The sequence below is a fragment of the Sebastes fasciatus genome, chromosome 11, assembly GCF_043250625.1.
Source record: "Sebastes fasciatus isolate fSebFas1 chromosome 11, fSebFas1.pri, whole genome shotgun sequence".
NCBI lineage: Eukaryota > Metazoa > Chordata > Actinopteri > Perciformes > Sebastidae > Sebastes > Sebastes fasciatus.
The window spans coordinates 22320423-22336861 of NC_133805.1; the positions used below are offsets into that span (position 1 = coordinate 22320423).

At 39.9% G+C, this 16439-nt stretch overlaps 1 protein-coding gene across 5 annotated transcripts in view; it reads left to right on the top strand.

Moving 5' to 3' along the window:
• greb1l (GREB1 like retinoic acid receptor coactivator) overlaps positions 1-16439 on the top strand; it is a 53886-nt gene that overhangs the window by 12309 nt on the left and 25138 nt on the right. For 4 of the 5 annotated variants that reach the window (XM_074651596.1, XM_074651592.1, XM_074651595.1 and 1 more), the window contains exons 2-3: positions 12275-12386; positions 16067-16226. In XM_074651596.1, the coding sequence (XP_074507697.1) occupies positions 16070-16226 (157 nt within the window). In that variant the 5' untranslated portion in view covers positions 12275-12386; positions 16067-16069. Of the gene's footprint in view, positions 1-8783; positions 8972-12274; positions 12387-16066; positions 16227-16439 lie in introns of those variants that run through there. The other variant, XM_074651593.1, reaches the window with a different exon arrangement.

The window sequence follows — 16439 nt, forward strand, 5'->3', positions numbered from 1 at the left end:
CAAAAATTACCCATGTTTTGGTGCTGAGTAGGAACATTGTGAAACATTTTCAAATGGCCCACTTATCCATTAACTTCAGCATCCTGGCTGTTTTAAGGAACATGGCTGAAAAGAAAGAAGGAACACATTTGAAGTCCTAACATTGTTCTCTTCTTTTTATTCAGAATCTCTATCACTTGGCACCTGAGTGCCGTATTAACCGTTTTTAATATTTCTACCTGGTATAAGGAGCCCTGTCTTAACTGTCACATCTGCCAGTTGGTAAAGTATCTCATCTCTCAGAGGGATCAGTGCAGGATGAAGTGCAACAAGGCCTGAATAGGTTTACTGTCACTTTTTCACATCAGCACGGTTTGTGTGTGGGGTCAAGCCCTCAACAAAGGACAGCTCTGCTTCCATTGTCCCATTAAGACAAAAAAAGAGTCCTGCTGATGCCATGGCTCTTGCTGCAGTAAGGAGGACTGATGGGATTTAAGTGTGGGTCCTGTCACCGAGGGCAACCTGGTGCTTATTAATCCGGAGGGTGGGGGGTGATGGAGGGGATGTGGTATAAGAGCGAGGGGGGGGTGACGGGGGTGGGGTGCTGCTGATGCAGCGATGCCGCCTGGGGTCAGGAAGAGAGACATGATGGATCCAGCTGATCGCCCGGTAAGGAAGTTTAGAGGGAAAGGGGAGGAGGCGCCTTCGTCGGGACACTGAGAAGCCTCTTTGTCACGGTGTCACTCAAATGGATTCAAGGTGGCCGAGACTTTTTTTCAGGAAGGAAAAGAAAGGAGAGGTCCTATTGTGGAAGGTGGGTCTCTCTCTGGACGCCTGATAAACACAACAGACCTCTTTCTTATGTCCCCTCCATGAGTGCTCAGTGCTGATGCTTGGCTAAATTGAGTTAGTGTGTCAGTTGTGTGAACTTTTCAGGGAAGAACTTTGTCTCAGCTTTGAGTGGATCGCCTGTCTTTTGTATCAGTGCCTTTTATTTATATTCCTTTATTTAGAAAAAGTTTCCAAAATGTTTAGTGGCAATAGACACAGACAATTGACGTCTTTATCTTTGACGTGACTTTGGGTAGAGCAGGGTAGGGCTGAAACTAATAGCTGTTTTCATTATCAATTAATGTGCTAATTATTTCTCAGTTAATTCATTAATCACCTATAAAATGTCAGATGATAGTGAAAAATGCCCATTTGACTTTCCTGAAGCTTACAATCACATAAGACAAAGAAAAGCAAATTCTTATATTTAAGAAGCTGAAACCAGCTGTTGTAGTCTTGTAAAAAGGTATAAAACAATTAATTAATTTTCTGTATCAGTTAATCGATTAATCGACTAATTGTTTCAGCTCTAGAGCAGGGTACTTTTGGAGAACCGATCAAAATGTGTAGAGCTGCAACAATTAATTGATAAGTTGTCAACTATTAAATTAATCACCAACTAATTTGATAATCGATTAGTCCGTTTGAGTCATTTTTTTTATTAAAAAAAAGAGATAATTCTCTTATTCTAGCTTCTTAAATGTGAATGTTTTCTGGTTTCTTTACTCCTCTATGACAGTAAACTGAATATCTTTGATTTGTGGACAAAACAAGACATTTGAGGACGTCATCTTGGGCTTTGGAAAACAATGATCGACATTTTTCACAATTTTCTGACATTTTATAACCAAACAACTAATCGATTAATCGAGAAAATAATCAACAGATTAATCGACAATAATTGTTAGTTGCAGCCCTACAAATGTGTTTGTAGCATCGAGTATGAAAAGGGGTCCAGTACGAAAGCTGTCATATTCATTGTCTTATTCAGTATTTTTGTTAATAAGATATATTTACTACCAGGAAAATATTCAGCAATGACATAACCATAAAATAAAGTGAAGATCATAAATTGAGTTGAGATTATTTTGACACACATATGTTTTTGGTATTGCTACCAAAACTGAGGTTAAACAATACAAAACCATCCTAATGTATTTGGTTTTTGCAGAGCCGGCCCTAGACATAGGCGGCATAGGCGAATGCTAAGGGTGCCCAAAATGAGGGAGGAAAAAAATATATATATATATATATATATATATATACCTTTTACTATTTTTTACTAATACTATTTTAATGGTGCTATTTCAAAATATTACAAAAAAAGCCCACACCAACATAACTATGTAACCTATTAAATAGGCCCTATTTTTTTTCTTCTTTTAAGTGTAATCTGCTTAATCTCAAAGACATAAAGCTATTCAGTTTCTGTTTGAATATATTGAACTCAATGGTTGGTGGTGGAACTGGCCACCAGCTAAAATCTTGCCTAGGGCACCAAATTGGTCAGGCTCTAGGTTTTTGAAAGGTTAACTGACACGGTGATCATCTCTGAAATCCCCCGTTATTATTATCACGTCACCTCCGTCTGCCTGACGCGTGACGTGGAGCGCAGATCAGGCCAGCCCCTGGAAACAGAACCTGAACCCTTTGCTAGATCTGTCATCTGATAAGAGTCCGTGTTTTGATAGTGTTGGCCCTCTCAACGTGATCCATGGCTCTCCTTTTACACCCCATAACAAACAGGGCTGTCTAAACAACAGTTTATGGCCAGGACAAGGCCTGGTCAACCAGCATCAAAGATCTGCTCTGGGATGAGCCATTAGGTGTGGACCAGATGTTAGAAGAAGATGTGGCGATATGGTGGAGGATCAGAATAAGATACAGGCTATAATTAAGGAACTGGTGAATAAGTGAATTCATGTACAATAAGATTAATTTGACCTTCTTTTGTAAAGAAATAGAAGGTTTGGGATTATTTAAAGCTAAAATCTAGCAGCTGCTCATGTTTTTAACTTGTTTTTCTCCTTCCCCTCCTCTTGCCCTTTACCATTGACCGGTGTTTGACCACTGCTGCTGACAGCTTTACAGTATGAAATAGAACTCATTGTTGTCTTATTCAATATGGCTTCGCTGAATAAGTCCATAAATGCATTAGGGTCCTGTGTCTCTCCCTGTTGTTCGGACTATAGGTGAACTGACGTTCAACCCGGCAGCGCTGTAAAATGCAGATTGGGTTCACTGACAGGCCTTCCTTTTTATTACACAGTCATGAACAGCGTTGTAAACTGTCACTCGTCCTTCACTTATTCTATTGGCCATGAGAACTGACCTCTGCTTACTGGTCACATTAGCAAAGGACTGACATTTCTGGCAAAACATGGTGGAATTTGAGCTTTTTACCTTTTCTTATGGGGATGAAATTGGAAGAAAATTAGATATGTGATCAGTTTCTAATCAAAATAGTCACAGCTGGCGATATATTGTATTAACTTTCATTTCTAGAACATGTTTATTTAGAATCACCACAATAACACAAAACATTTAACTAGCCATTGTCCAGTTGCATTGTTTTGGTCAGCTGTGTGAAAAACGTAAGTGAAGGCATCATTTTGTGTTGAGCTGAAACAATTAGTTGATTAGTCGATCGACGAAAATCTGTAACTATTTCACTAATCGATTAATTAGTTCAAGCAAAAAGGTCAAACATTCTCTGGTTCCAGCTTCTGTAATGTGAATATTTGCTGCTTTTCTTTGTCATATATCTTAGTAAACTGAATTAGCGCTGCGACTAACGATAATTTTCATTGTCGATTAATCTGTTGATTTTATTCTCGATTACTCGATTAGTTGTTTGGTCTATAAAATGTCAGAAAAGGGTGAAAACTGTTGATCAGTGTGTCCCAAAGCCCAAGATGAAGTCCTCAAATGTCTTATGTCCACAACTCAAAGATATTCAGTTTACTGTCATAGAGGAGTAAAGAAACCAGAAAATATTCACATTTAAGACGCTGGAATCAGAACATTTTGACTTTTTTTTCTTCAAAAATGACTTAGAAGCGATTAATCGATTATCAAAATATTTGGTGATTAATTTAATAGTTAACTAACTAACTAGAATAACTAATCGATTAATCGTTGCAGCTCTAAACTGAATTAGATTTTGGACAGCTGGTTAGACACAAAAAAAAAGCTATTTGAATACACTTCCTTGGGTGCAGGATAATTATAGTGGGCAATGTTCACTATTTTGTGGAATTTTAAAGACAAAATATTAACTAATTTATCAAGAAAATAATACATAATGAAAATTATTATTAGTTGCAGCCCTATTCTTGAGTATAAAAAGAAGTTTTCTGGTTGTCTGAAACACCCAAAACTTTGACTACATTACAATTAACATGATCACCATTTATTTAATAAAACAAGAAATCTTTTTTTTTTATCGAGTAATATTGCTGTAATATTAGTTATAATTTTACTGTAAACCGTCTAAAGTGTTATCCATAAGTTGGTTACTTAGGCTTGTTTTCCATTTGTGCTGCGTCAGCTATCTGTTTGCTTGGACCCGTGCCATTAAACGATGCCGGCCTTTGTCCGCGGCTCACATTTAGTTTAAGGTTAAATGCCTTGCCCTTAAACTCATCCGCTGCGGGCCAGAGTGTGTGGCAAGGTCACCACTCCAATCAACCTGGTGTTAACACAAAGGCCTCTTGTCCCCTAATAAATTAGCGCTACTGTTCCTCAGCGAGCCACCACACCGACCGCCCTCCAGCCCCTCGCAGGCCTCCACCGGCCCTGCTGCCCTTTCACACGCACCCCCCAAGCCCCTAATTTTGAAATGAGTTTTATAACTGGACAGTAAACTTCCAGTGGCTTAATGATGATGACTTCTTCATCTGCCCAAATGCTCCTTTTGTCCGCCTCTCCTTTGCAGGGCCCTGTACCCTGCCCCCGTTCCCTCTGGTCACACCAGGCCTTAAACCCTGGTTCACCCCACTTTATAGTTCCACAGATAATCCCCTAGAACACACACACACATACACACACACACACACGCACACACACACATGCACCCTCAGGCTATTATCTCCACTGAGCCCTGCTCTGTCTCCCTCTCTTTCTCTCTGTTGCTTCAGCAATGGCATTCAGCTAGGAATGTTTGCCCTTTGTTTGTGTGGCCCACTGGAAAGCCATGAATGACCTTAGCTCATCTGCTATCCTCACTAGCGCCGATTTGCACTTCAGGGCCCAGCAGGTAGTCCCGAGGCGCGGGTGGAGGGGGGGTTTTGGAGAAGGTTGTGTGGGGCTTTTATAAGGAAATTAAAGCCACCCGGATAGTAAACAGCAGTGCGAGTCCTCACACCTTTGGCGTCAGGTAGCCCACGTGAAGCAGGTAGAAAAGGGTTATTCCGTCGCGGGAATTTTCACATGGTGGAGGTTTTGTTTTCTTGTTTTGTTTTTCTGACATTTGAGCTGCAGGATTGTTTTCTTATTATAAGAGTCAGACGTGCTAGTTGGCACCTCGGTTGCTGTACTTCCTCCACCACCTGATCTCTCATGTCTCGATTTGTCGGTTCATCCTCATGCTCATCAGAGCCTCAACCGTGCCGTGTTACGTAACCAGTTGAAGCCATCCTAATGTGCTGTAGGTTAGGCAGCTATTTGCTGAGTCAGCTAACACAAAAGCTGCGGCGCTCCTCTGGGAATCCCAAGAGAGGAAGAACCCCTCTCCCAGAAACCCCCCACACGGCTGATCATGTGACTCGTCTTTCCTCAGGTGGCGGTGGCAGGGATACTTCCCCTTTGTCAGAGACTTTAGCAGGAGCTCAATGCAGCGGTGAAGGATGGGCTTGGGGGGCGGGCGAGCATTCAATCCACACTCTTTTGTTTTGTTCTTTTTGCACAGTGTCTTTTGAGGCCAAAGAAAATGCCGGGTTTACTCATTATCTCCGTTCTAAATGGGCTATTTAAGACAGGCCGCGTCAAAGTCAGGGGCTCGGACATAAATCACACTGACAGCTCTTTTCCCCCAGCTGAACTTGTGGCTACGCTTAAGACATTTCACTTATGTAACACCTGATAAGTTAATTCACAATATGTCTATCACTTAAATATGTCAAATATAATCCGAAAGCACTGCTCGAGACTCACCGATGGGCTCCCATGTGTGGTCTAATTTCAGCAACAGCCGGACAAATTTCACAGTCAAACTCAAGCCCAATGTTTAGACAAATGTGGCTGATTGAGAGAAACGAGTGCATGAAGGACTAATGGAGGCCCTGATTGGCTCGCTTGGTGGTTTACAGCCGCCGTCGCACTGACGGTGCCCCAATATAACCATTGGAGAGGAGGTGAGAAGAGCTGCACACGACTTGATTAAAACAACTGTTGACTGTGTGTCCATGGTAATGAACTGGAACAGCAGTCACACGGCTCAGCGAAGCAAGAAACCTAAAGGGAGATGTTGATAATATGACAGTTTTTAAGCAGGGTTTATTGTAATCATTAATTGCTATTATTATTTTACATTTTAAGAAGGTATTTTCTGTTAAAGTTCACACAAAAACCCAACGATACATTCGCATTTTCTTCCTCTCATCTCAATAAAAGCAATTTCAACTCTTCATGAATCTAATCGATTCATTTGTGGCGAAATATTGGTATTAAAGACCTCAAAATTAGGGCCGTCCTCGACCAAAAAATAACCTTAGACGACTAACACTCATACGATTTTGTCGACTAATCAATTAGTTGATTTAATCGACAGATTTAAAAACTGAAAACTGAGTTTCTCCACACAGACTCACACAAAAGCACCACTTTAAATCTTGTGTTTACCAGAGATGTGCTCATAAGTTTCTTGAAAAAGCATAAAAAACAAATAATCTACTAAATAAATCTTAGTCGACTAAGACCAAAACGACCGATTAGTTGACTAATTGACTAAGTGGGGGCAGCCCTACTAAAGATGCTGTGTCATGGTAAATGGTGAGTGCTTCTTCCCTGCCATCAAGTAGATGTGAGTTCACTCAAACCTACTATTTACCCGACAAATTCTTGCTGACTTTACTTGGCATCAATTAGTCGGCAGGAAAACAGACACAGGAGTCTTTTTAGGGCGAATACTACTGTAACTTTACATGCGTGAGACAGCCACAGTAAATGATTACGTTAAGTGTGTTACAGAATTTCAGCCACCTTGAATAGAAAAAGATTGAAGATTTAAAATGTAATAGTTGATATTAGATTGTAGGGCTGCAATTTATGATTCTTTTCTTGATTAATCAATTAGTTGTTTGGTCTATAAAATGTCAGAAAATGGTGAATAATGTGTATCAGTGTTTCCCAAAGCCCAAGATGACGTCCTCAAATGTCTCGTTTTTGTCCACAATTCAAAGATATCCAGTTTACTGTAATAGAGGAGTAAAGAAACCAGGAAATATTCACATTCAAGAAGCTGGAATCAGAGAATTTTTAACTTTATCTATCACTTATTTTTTTATTTCAACCATTATTGTAACACCAAGAAATCACAGACAGAACAAGAGGTTGCCGATTACATTTTGAACATTTCAATCATTTCACCCAGTAAACCCTCAACCCCCATCCCTCTCCCACTAACCCCTCAGTCCACGCCTCTCCCTTCCACCAACCAACAGGATAGTGATATCCACACAGACAGACCATCCTTATTTAGATGGAAGATCTTTTCAGTTAGATATCAAGTTTGTCCACATTATAATTGTGTTGTGGATCATTGACTCTTGCTGATGACAGTTCCAGATAAGAAATGTCCAAAAAGCTCCAAAGCCAGTGAATACTTGAAATATCAGGAGGAGGTTTCCAACGCTGGACCACAATCTTTGCGCATTTTCTCTGTAAGGGAAAGGCGGGAATCAGAATTTTGACTTTTTTTCTTAAAAAATTACTCAAACCGATTAATCGATTATCAAAAAAAAGTTGCCGATGTATTTAATAGTTGACAACTAATCGATTAATCGTTGCTGCTCTATGAGATTGTAAATCCTTAATGTCTAAATACTATAAGAACTCAAGGGAAGAGTGATTTAGTCTCATATCTGGAAGTAAGTTTGACATTTTGCTCCGATGTTGTATGTACGACTTGAATGTTTTAGCATTGATGTGACACATAACTAACTTCACTCTGGAGCCCTTCCTGGAAATGAGCACCCCTCTCCATTTAGCGATATCATGATGAGGTGCTACAGCCCTGATCACTATAGGCTCTAATGAATCCCTAACATCTGCCAGCGCCTGTTGATTTGCGGTGCATCTCCGTTTATTTATTTTGACCAGATGAGCCACTGGTATTTATAGCGGGAGTAAAAATCCCAGTGTGGGGTCAATCCCGGGCGAGGCTACCAAGACAAAATGCTCAAGCTGACCTGACATTCTGGGGACGGATTCTCCTGTCTCCTGAATTGGCCCCCAATAAAAAAAAAAAAATTGAGTGTGTCAGCAGCAAGAGAGCGTGAGAGCGAAAGTTTGATTTACCCCCCCAACCCTGCCCTCCGCCCTTTTTCCAGAAAATGAAAACATCCACCTGACTCAGTGTCTTGGCGTGCTGGGGGTCACGCGTGGCAGGGCGCCGCGGCTGTGTGGCAGCGGGGAAATGCGGGACCTTCTTCTTTGTCCCCCCCCCCCCCCCTCCTCACAGCTCCGCAGGCCTCCAAGAGCATCTGTCACCACAGGGGGTCAGCGGGGCCAAGATGAATGAGCCCCCGGTGGATTCCCCCCCTCCTTGGCAAATGGCACAGGACAGAGGAGGGCATAGGGATAGGGGGAGGGGTCTGTGTGTGTGTTGGTGTGTGTGTGTGTGTGTGTGTGTGTGTGTGTGTGTGTGTTTGTTTGTGAGTGAGAGAGAGAGAGAGAGAGAGGGAGGGTTTCTGCTGCTCTGAGGGAAAGAGTGGGATTCCCATTCCTCTCTATAGAGTATCATGACAAAGGTGACTTGAGGCATACCAGAGACGAGTGAAACTCCATATGCTGCCTGGATATCAACTTTTCTTTTTCCCAGAAGGATTTACATCATCTAAATTGGACTTTAATCTGAGAAAAAGCTGCCTTCACATTTGGAATTTACTGCATTTTATTTGGATTTTAAGAGCTTCATCTGCTGGTCCAGTAGTCATGGAAGGTACAGGAGACGCTTTTATTTTTATCTGTGTGTCACATCACATGTGGCCCTGATGTAGCATTAATGAGATGGGCTTTTAGCACCTAATTTAGACAGCGTGGAGGGATGTTTGTCTTTTTTTTTTTTTGCTCATTTCTTATCCCATCCCCCCTTTCTCTCATGTCTGATGGGCAGTGTCTTTTCACCGCAGCTTTTCTAATGTTAACAGCTCTCTTTCGCATTTCACCTATTGGCATGGACTTAAAATGTTAATGCATGACAATTGAGGTGTTAGATACTTATCAAATTTTCATTAACATCTTATCTGCGGTTATTTTAATGACTGAAGTAAAACAGAATATTTAAATAAATTCCGAATTAACTCGTTTTTAGGTCACTGTAGGTGTTTATTGAGCAGCTTTGAACTGTATGGACAGTATCAACAGCTTCTTTTTATCAGATATTTATGTGGAAAGTGAATAAAAGAGCAGGAGGATTTCTCCACATTCATTTGGAAATGTGTTTGGCGTTGACTTGAAGGGTCTGCTGACTCAGAATGTGATCAAACCAGGTCGAGATCCTGCCTCTCTCCCTCTAGTGTAAACACTGTCATGTAGTTACATGTATGCAGTTAGTTGAGGGAGAAACAAAAGAAGGAAAGGCAGGTTTAAAAGTAAGATCAGCTCAATTAGAGTGAGATATCTAAAGAATGTTTGGGATACCTTTTATGAGCTTTAATTTACAACATGTGAGCCAAAAGTGTGACCATTTGCACTTAACAAAACATACCAATTATAGAAAATGTAAAGAATATGAACATTCATGCTAGATTCTTTAAGTTGTATTTACATTAATGTGTGCCTTTGTCTTAGTGCCATATTTTACATTTGAAGAATATTAATACCTCAATTTAACATTAGCAGTGATCAAAATCTATCCTTACCTGCAACATTCATACACTTTTAAACTTTTTTCTTTCCACCCTTCAGTAATTGCAAATAAATAAACGTCTTTTTTGACTAAAAGGGACTTTTGATTATGGTCTTCAATGTAAAATATCAGCCATAATGGGGATTTTTTAAGCAATTTCATGGTTGCATTTGTACAAAAAAAGTGTTTTAACAAAAGTTAATGGAACAATTTGGAACAATACTCAAATTAGATATTCCTTAACTGCAATATTATCAAACTTCCTGCTACTTCCTATATACATTTTTTTTCTTTGTGGGTATGACACACAGCCGTTTGACTGTATGATTTACATAAACTGGGTGTGTATGCACATGCAGTTGCACTTGCATTACACGGTGTGTGTGTCTGTGTGTGTGTGTGTGTGTTTAACCATTGCCTTGAATCCAGTCAAACCATCGCGTCGGCCTAAACATTCCCCTCAAATGTCATTACTGGAACCTCATTAAGCACCTCAGGCTGAGCTCGTGTAACGGCTCCTTCGTCTTCATCTCGGGAGCCATCTGCGTCTCCTTCTGTGTCGTCTATCTCGTCACGACTAGATAAGCATCAAAATATTTCAAGACTCTGCTCCCGGGGTAATTAGCAGAGACTGTTGTGGGAACACCCAGTGGAGGGGAAAGCATGAACTTGTGTTATGGTGCTTTAGCCAGAATAGTACATTTCACATTGAATTCTGGTATAATTTTCTTTCAGTAAGCAATTCAGTAGGTTTCTGTCTGACATATATTGACCTTTTTAACTCTTTGCCTTGATCATCTGTATCAAGCTGGCTAATCATTGACAAAATAAGTTACGTCGTGGTCAGTTAATGCAAGTTGAACCAGCTTATGTACACTTGCCTTTTGGAGGACTTGGACCCCCAGACTGACCTCCCTCTTATAGAGCAGCACCACACAGTCAGAAGTGATGACTGGGTAGATTGTGACAGCCCGTGTGCTTTGAGGGGAACTTTGCTTGCGTTATATCAGAGCCTGAGTGGCTAAACAATACTGTGTCAAAGGGTCAAAGTAACCGGCAAATCCATTCAGAGTGGAGCGACTGTGTGTGAAGTGAGCGCAGCTACAAACTAAAACACCCAATTGTGTTTTATGAAAATAGCCCCGGGCACGCGGTGTCACATAACGCCTTATAGCCTTGGAGTAGTGAGTACATATGCCATGGTAGGAGCTGCTGTTAATGTTTGAGTGGCCATAAGTGCACCCATTCATTTTGTGAAAGGGCATGTTCTATAGACCGTGGTGACCTGGAGACTTTCTGGAGCATACATGAAAACAAGTTAGGGTTTGGGCTTAACATACAATGGCAAATTACCTCAACGTTGGTTTTATCTTGCACATTTATAACTATTAAATTACTGACCTACAATCTAATTTTTTATTTCAGCAGTTTGTCAAAAGTTTGATAAAAAAATATCCTTTCATTAATCCTGAGATATACTGCAGCTTTCCATACAATGGAACATTACCTCAGCATTGTTTTTATCCTGCAAATTTATTTTTATTAAATTACTATTAATTGACTAAGTCCTACAATCATATTTTTTTTAATTTCAGCTGTTTGTCAAAAGTTTGTTAAAAAAAATACCTTTCAATAATTTCCAGAATAAATAGAAATTTCTTGAGATATACTGCAACAATCTGTCTTTTTACATCATGTTTTGAGAGTGTCTTTTCAAGAAATGTAATGTGAGAATGCAAGAAAAAGTAGTTACTGATTTTTTTCATGTTTGAGGAAAAATAGATATTACCAGACTGTAAACTGTTAATGTTTTTTGGCTTTCCATATAATGGCAAATTAACTCAGCGTTGTTTTTATCCTGCAAAAAATATATATATTTTATTTCTGCTGTTGCAGAAGTAAAATATCTGCAACAGCACAAATATCCTTTCAAAAATTTTCCAGAATAAATTGTACTTTTCTTGAGATATAATGCAGCAATCTGCCTTGATCTGTCATTTTACATAATTTATTGAGAGTGTCTTTTCAAGAAAAGCATGTCACGTTGTCTCAATGAGATTGATTTCTTGAAAATTCCTGTAATGTGAGAATGCAGTGGGAACAAGTTGGCTAATATATGTGATTTTTGTTTCCATATTTTGGGAAAAATAAGTGTTGAAAGCTGAATCAAACACTGAATTACTTGTTAAAATGAATGTCTTTGGGGGTTTTAGCCTGATATTTGTTGCTCAAAATTGGTTTTCGGGACCCTGTTTGCTGAGTTTTTAATAAATCCAGATTAACACAATTGTATCATACTGGTTACTTAGAGAAAACCTAACGCCGGTATGCTACAGCATATCTTTCAGGAGGTATAAAATGTTTCATTTGTGTTATCTCCGTGCTCTCCCCCAGGTCTCGAAGCACTGAGTGGAACGTCTCTGCTGAAAGTTTCCGCTGAGTGGTAGCGATCCAGCATGTAGCAGAGGTGAACGAGTCCCTTCACGCCTGGGAACAATCCGACAACGTGAGTGTTTTCAATGCTCATCTGTTGGAAATTAATTTCAGTGTCTGTGTTATCATAATTTCTCTGTCTTGGTTCTCTCAACTCTACTGAGTGGAGATTAGACTACCTCACTTTGACCCGAGGTCACATTCATGCAATCTGTTGATGCCACCCAGGAGCCGAGGAACGGCCTTGACTGACCATCTGACCGGTTTTTAAAGTCGCCTCTTTTTAAGCCACTAGTCTTTGAACACTAAACTGAGTCCACTCATCATGTTTGACCATCCATCAAGCAGCCGCTGACTCACCTGAAACGCCCTCCCCGCCACTACATCTGACCTTAGCAACCACCTGAGTCACACCCCAGAAGCATCCGCTAAGCAACCTCTACAACAGTCACGCTTTGTTTTAAGTTGCGCAAGTGATAAAAGGTCATCCTCTGTTGTTCACCTTCGGCCTGCGCGAGGTTAATGGCAAATCTGTCCTCTGAGGCTTGAGGGTCAGCCAGCCAAGAGGAGCCTCCAGAGCCTCTTTTGACTTCACAATCGAACAGGCAGCGGCTGCTTAAAAACGCCTTCAAGCACTCATTTCTTTTCTTTTTTTTCACCCCCCCGTCTGTCTTTGTCTCTCTGTGCAGCAACCTTCCTCCATCAGTTAAGCAAAAAATACTGTAGCTTCAATCTGTTAAGCTGCTTATCTCTTTGACAGCACAGTCAGGCAATGTTAATCTTGTCTTTTGTCTGGGTTGGTCAGGTTCCTCCTCAGGAAGGTTGTTAGGTAAACACAGGGTCTGGAACCTGTCCAGGCGGAGAAAGGCAGCTCCAATTTGATTCCCACTCTGCCCAGTATTGACAAAATAAAAAGGTTCAGGGTTTCTGTGTGGCCAAAAGACACTCTGTATCTACTAGATATTGATTCACTGACCGTGCTACAGTATGAACAGTACAACTAAAAGAAATCATTGATTTCATTCCTAGAAAAGAAAACTAAATATCTTTAGGTGTTGGACAATTGGTTGTGCTAAACAACACATTTGAAGACCTCCCCATGGGGTATTTCTGACATTTTATAGAGAAAACGACTCATCGATTAACTGAGAAGATAATCAGATTAATCGATATTGAAAGGAATTGTTACTTGCAGCTGTAATTAAAAAAAAAGTAGTTGTAATCAATTAATCTACAAATCTAACACATGATTGATTTTTCATTGGCCTATGTTAGGAGCAAAATAGCTTAAAGTGGCAATCTCAAAGATTTTCATTAAAATGAATGTCTGTTAAGTCACTATCTATCGCTGAAGGAGGTCTCTCAATGGTGACTGAGCCTATGGCCTATGATGAAAGTGCAATATTTATATATATGTACATTTGCAGTATTATAAAATGTCTGTGGTGATGATCAACGCTGCCTAGTTTGACCGTTTGGTCGGAGTTTGCGAGTGATTGACAGCCGGCTCTCATAGACAGCAGATGGACAGCGGACCTCAGATCAGCTCTTACTGCTTGTTTCCCTCTGGTCTGTGAAATCTTGCAGATGCTGTCAGGAGCACTATGTATCATGTTCATGTATCAACAAAATGACTCCAGACTGCTAAACTCTGAGCAAAGTTTCATTGTTTTCACTCATCTATTTTAAATTAATTCTAAATTAACCAGGACTGAAATCTGAAGGATTACCACTTTAAATTATTTCACTTTTGTGAATAGTTTTATGTCATATTTTCATTTAGCATATTGCTGCGGCTACATTTCTAATTTGTGCACCTTTCCCTCTAACGAAATGAATACTATTTTTAAAAGCTGCTTCATAGCAACACATGAAAAATAAACATCTACAATCCAAGGCTAATGTTGGGTTGGAAAAAAAAACAGTTCTGAAAGGCCAGTTTAGTTAAATAATTACTCAAGTCTGACCTCAAATTTAGGTCACTTATACAACTTATTATCATCAAAAGTAAAGGTACAACACACAAATGCTTCAACAGCTGCCAGAATGGGGAGTTTGAGCTTTTCCCAAACAGCTGAAGTGTTCAACCTGGCCCTCGACTTGGCTGCTCCAGTGTTGATGAACCACACCGCCGGTTTGCACCAGTTAGATGTAGTCCAAGGACAAACCCGGGAGGCACTTCAGGCCAAACTCGTGTGTCAGGAAAGCAGCCAAAACCCCCTTTATTCCAACCGTTTGAACACTCTTGATTACTGGCTTGGTATTAAAAACAGATTGAGTGAAATGTTATGACAAACTGAGGAATGGGAGTTTGAGTAGGAAGCTCCATTGTGCAATGAATGGACACCAGCACAGCCAGTGGTCAGTGCTTTCTGTCTCTCTTTCTTTCTCTTTCTGTGTCTCTTTCTTTCTCTTTCTGTGTCTCTTTCTTCCCCTCTCTGTCTCTTTCTTGTGCTCTCTTCTTTGAGGCTACATCCTTGGCCCTCTGTCCAGCTGCCAGCTGCCACCAGAGAGCCAGCCAACCTCTCAGGCCCACACAGCCGACCCCGGCAGATGTCCCCCAGTGGACACTGGGGTGGAGGGGGCACGGGGGCAGAGCAGGCAGAGGGAGAAAGAGTCAAAACAAGAGAGAAAAAAGCCATTGGCCTTGGCCATTATGTTTTAGAAACTGTGTGTGTGTGTGTGTGTGTGTGTGTGTGTGTGTGTGTGTGTGTGTGTGTGTGTGTGTGTGTGATTGCAAGCATACATATGTTGAGTGCATGTGTGTGTGATTTTTCATAGTAGCTCCTCTTATTATTTGCAGGAACCTCTGGTGAACCAGACACATTTATGGCAGGACAGTACACTCACATATACATTATATGGAGGACGAAAGCTGCCAAAATCCAAAAATAAATAAATAAATAAATGACTCGATAAATTAATTTATATGCCATTAAATGTACTAATATAGGCATTCATTAATTGATAAAATATGACATGAATTGATATTTCAGTTTTAATATGCTTCTTTATTTATTTACCTTTTTTTCCTATTTATTTACATTCCTATTTAAATTTCTCTTTTATTCATTTATTTATTTATTTTTATTTTTAATATATATATATATATATATATATATATATATATATATATATATTTATTTATTTTAGTTATTTAAAATTATTTTTTAAATATATTCATTAATTTTTTTAATTTATGTATTTATTTATGCATTATTTTCCCATTACATTTTTCCCCTTATTTATTTCCCAAAATGTATTTATTTCTGTATTATTTTCTTTATTTTCTTTGGATAAAAATGTTTTCGCGTCTGACATGTTCTTCAGTAAAGAGAATAGAGCTGGGAAAAAAAATGTATTCATCAAGTTATTTATTTTTGATTTGGGCAGCTTCCATTCTCCATACATATACAATAGGGCTGCAACTTAAGATCATTCATTTGATGATTATTTTCTTGATTGACCGATTAATAGTTTGGTCTATAAAATGGCAGAGTGAGAGAGTCTTTAAATTGTGACTGAAGCACTGATTGATATCTAATATTGAATAAAAAGCCAACTGGCGTACACTGATCATAACCCTCAGAAGAATACAGCTGTGTTCATTTGAAAACACGAGACACCTGCTGCTGGTTTGCCATCTGCAGAGCTCGCTGTTCTTATGTAAGGAACTAATCAATGAATGGAGATAAACGGTACCATGACTGTGCATCTTTTGCTCATCATCCTGCTTCTCTTTTGCTCTCACAGATAATGGGGAATTCATACGCCGGGCAGCTGAAGTCTGCTCGATTTGAAGAGGCTCTCCACAACTCTATTGAGGCATCGCTGCGCTCTAGCAGCGGCGATCCGCAGCCCATCTTCACACAGCTTTACCTTGAGCCGGAGCCGTATCCTGGTAACATGGAAGGTAGGAAACTGTCATGTCTACATCACTAATGATTTTCTTGTCATGCACCTCTGGTCTACATTTGAAAAAACATATGCACGTACATATGAAAGTACTGATGTTTCCACCCAAAGTACTGACACATTATCAACATTGAGTCAAAACTGTGGTCATGTTGTTGTTTGTCATATTGTTGGGTCTGTATTTTCTAATCATTTCCTTGGAAGTTTGCTA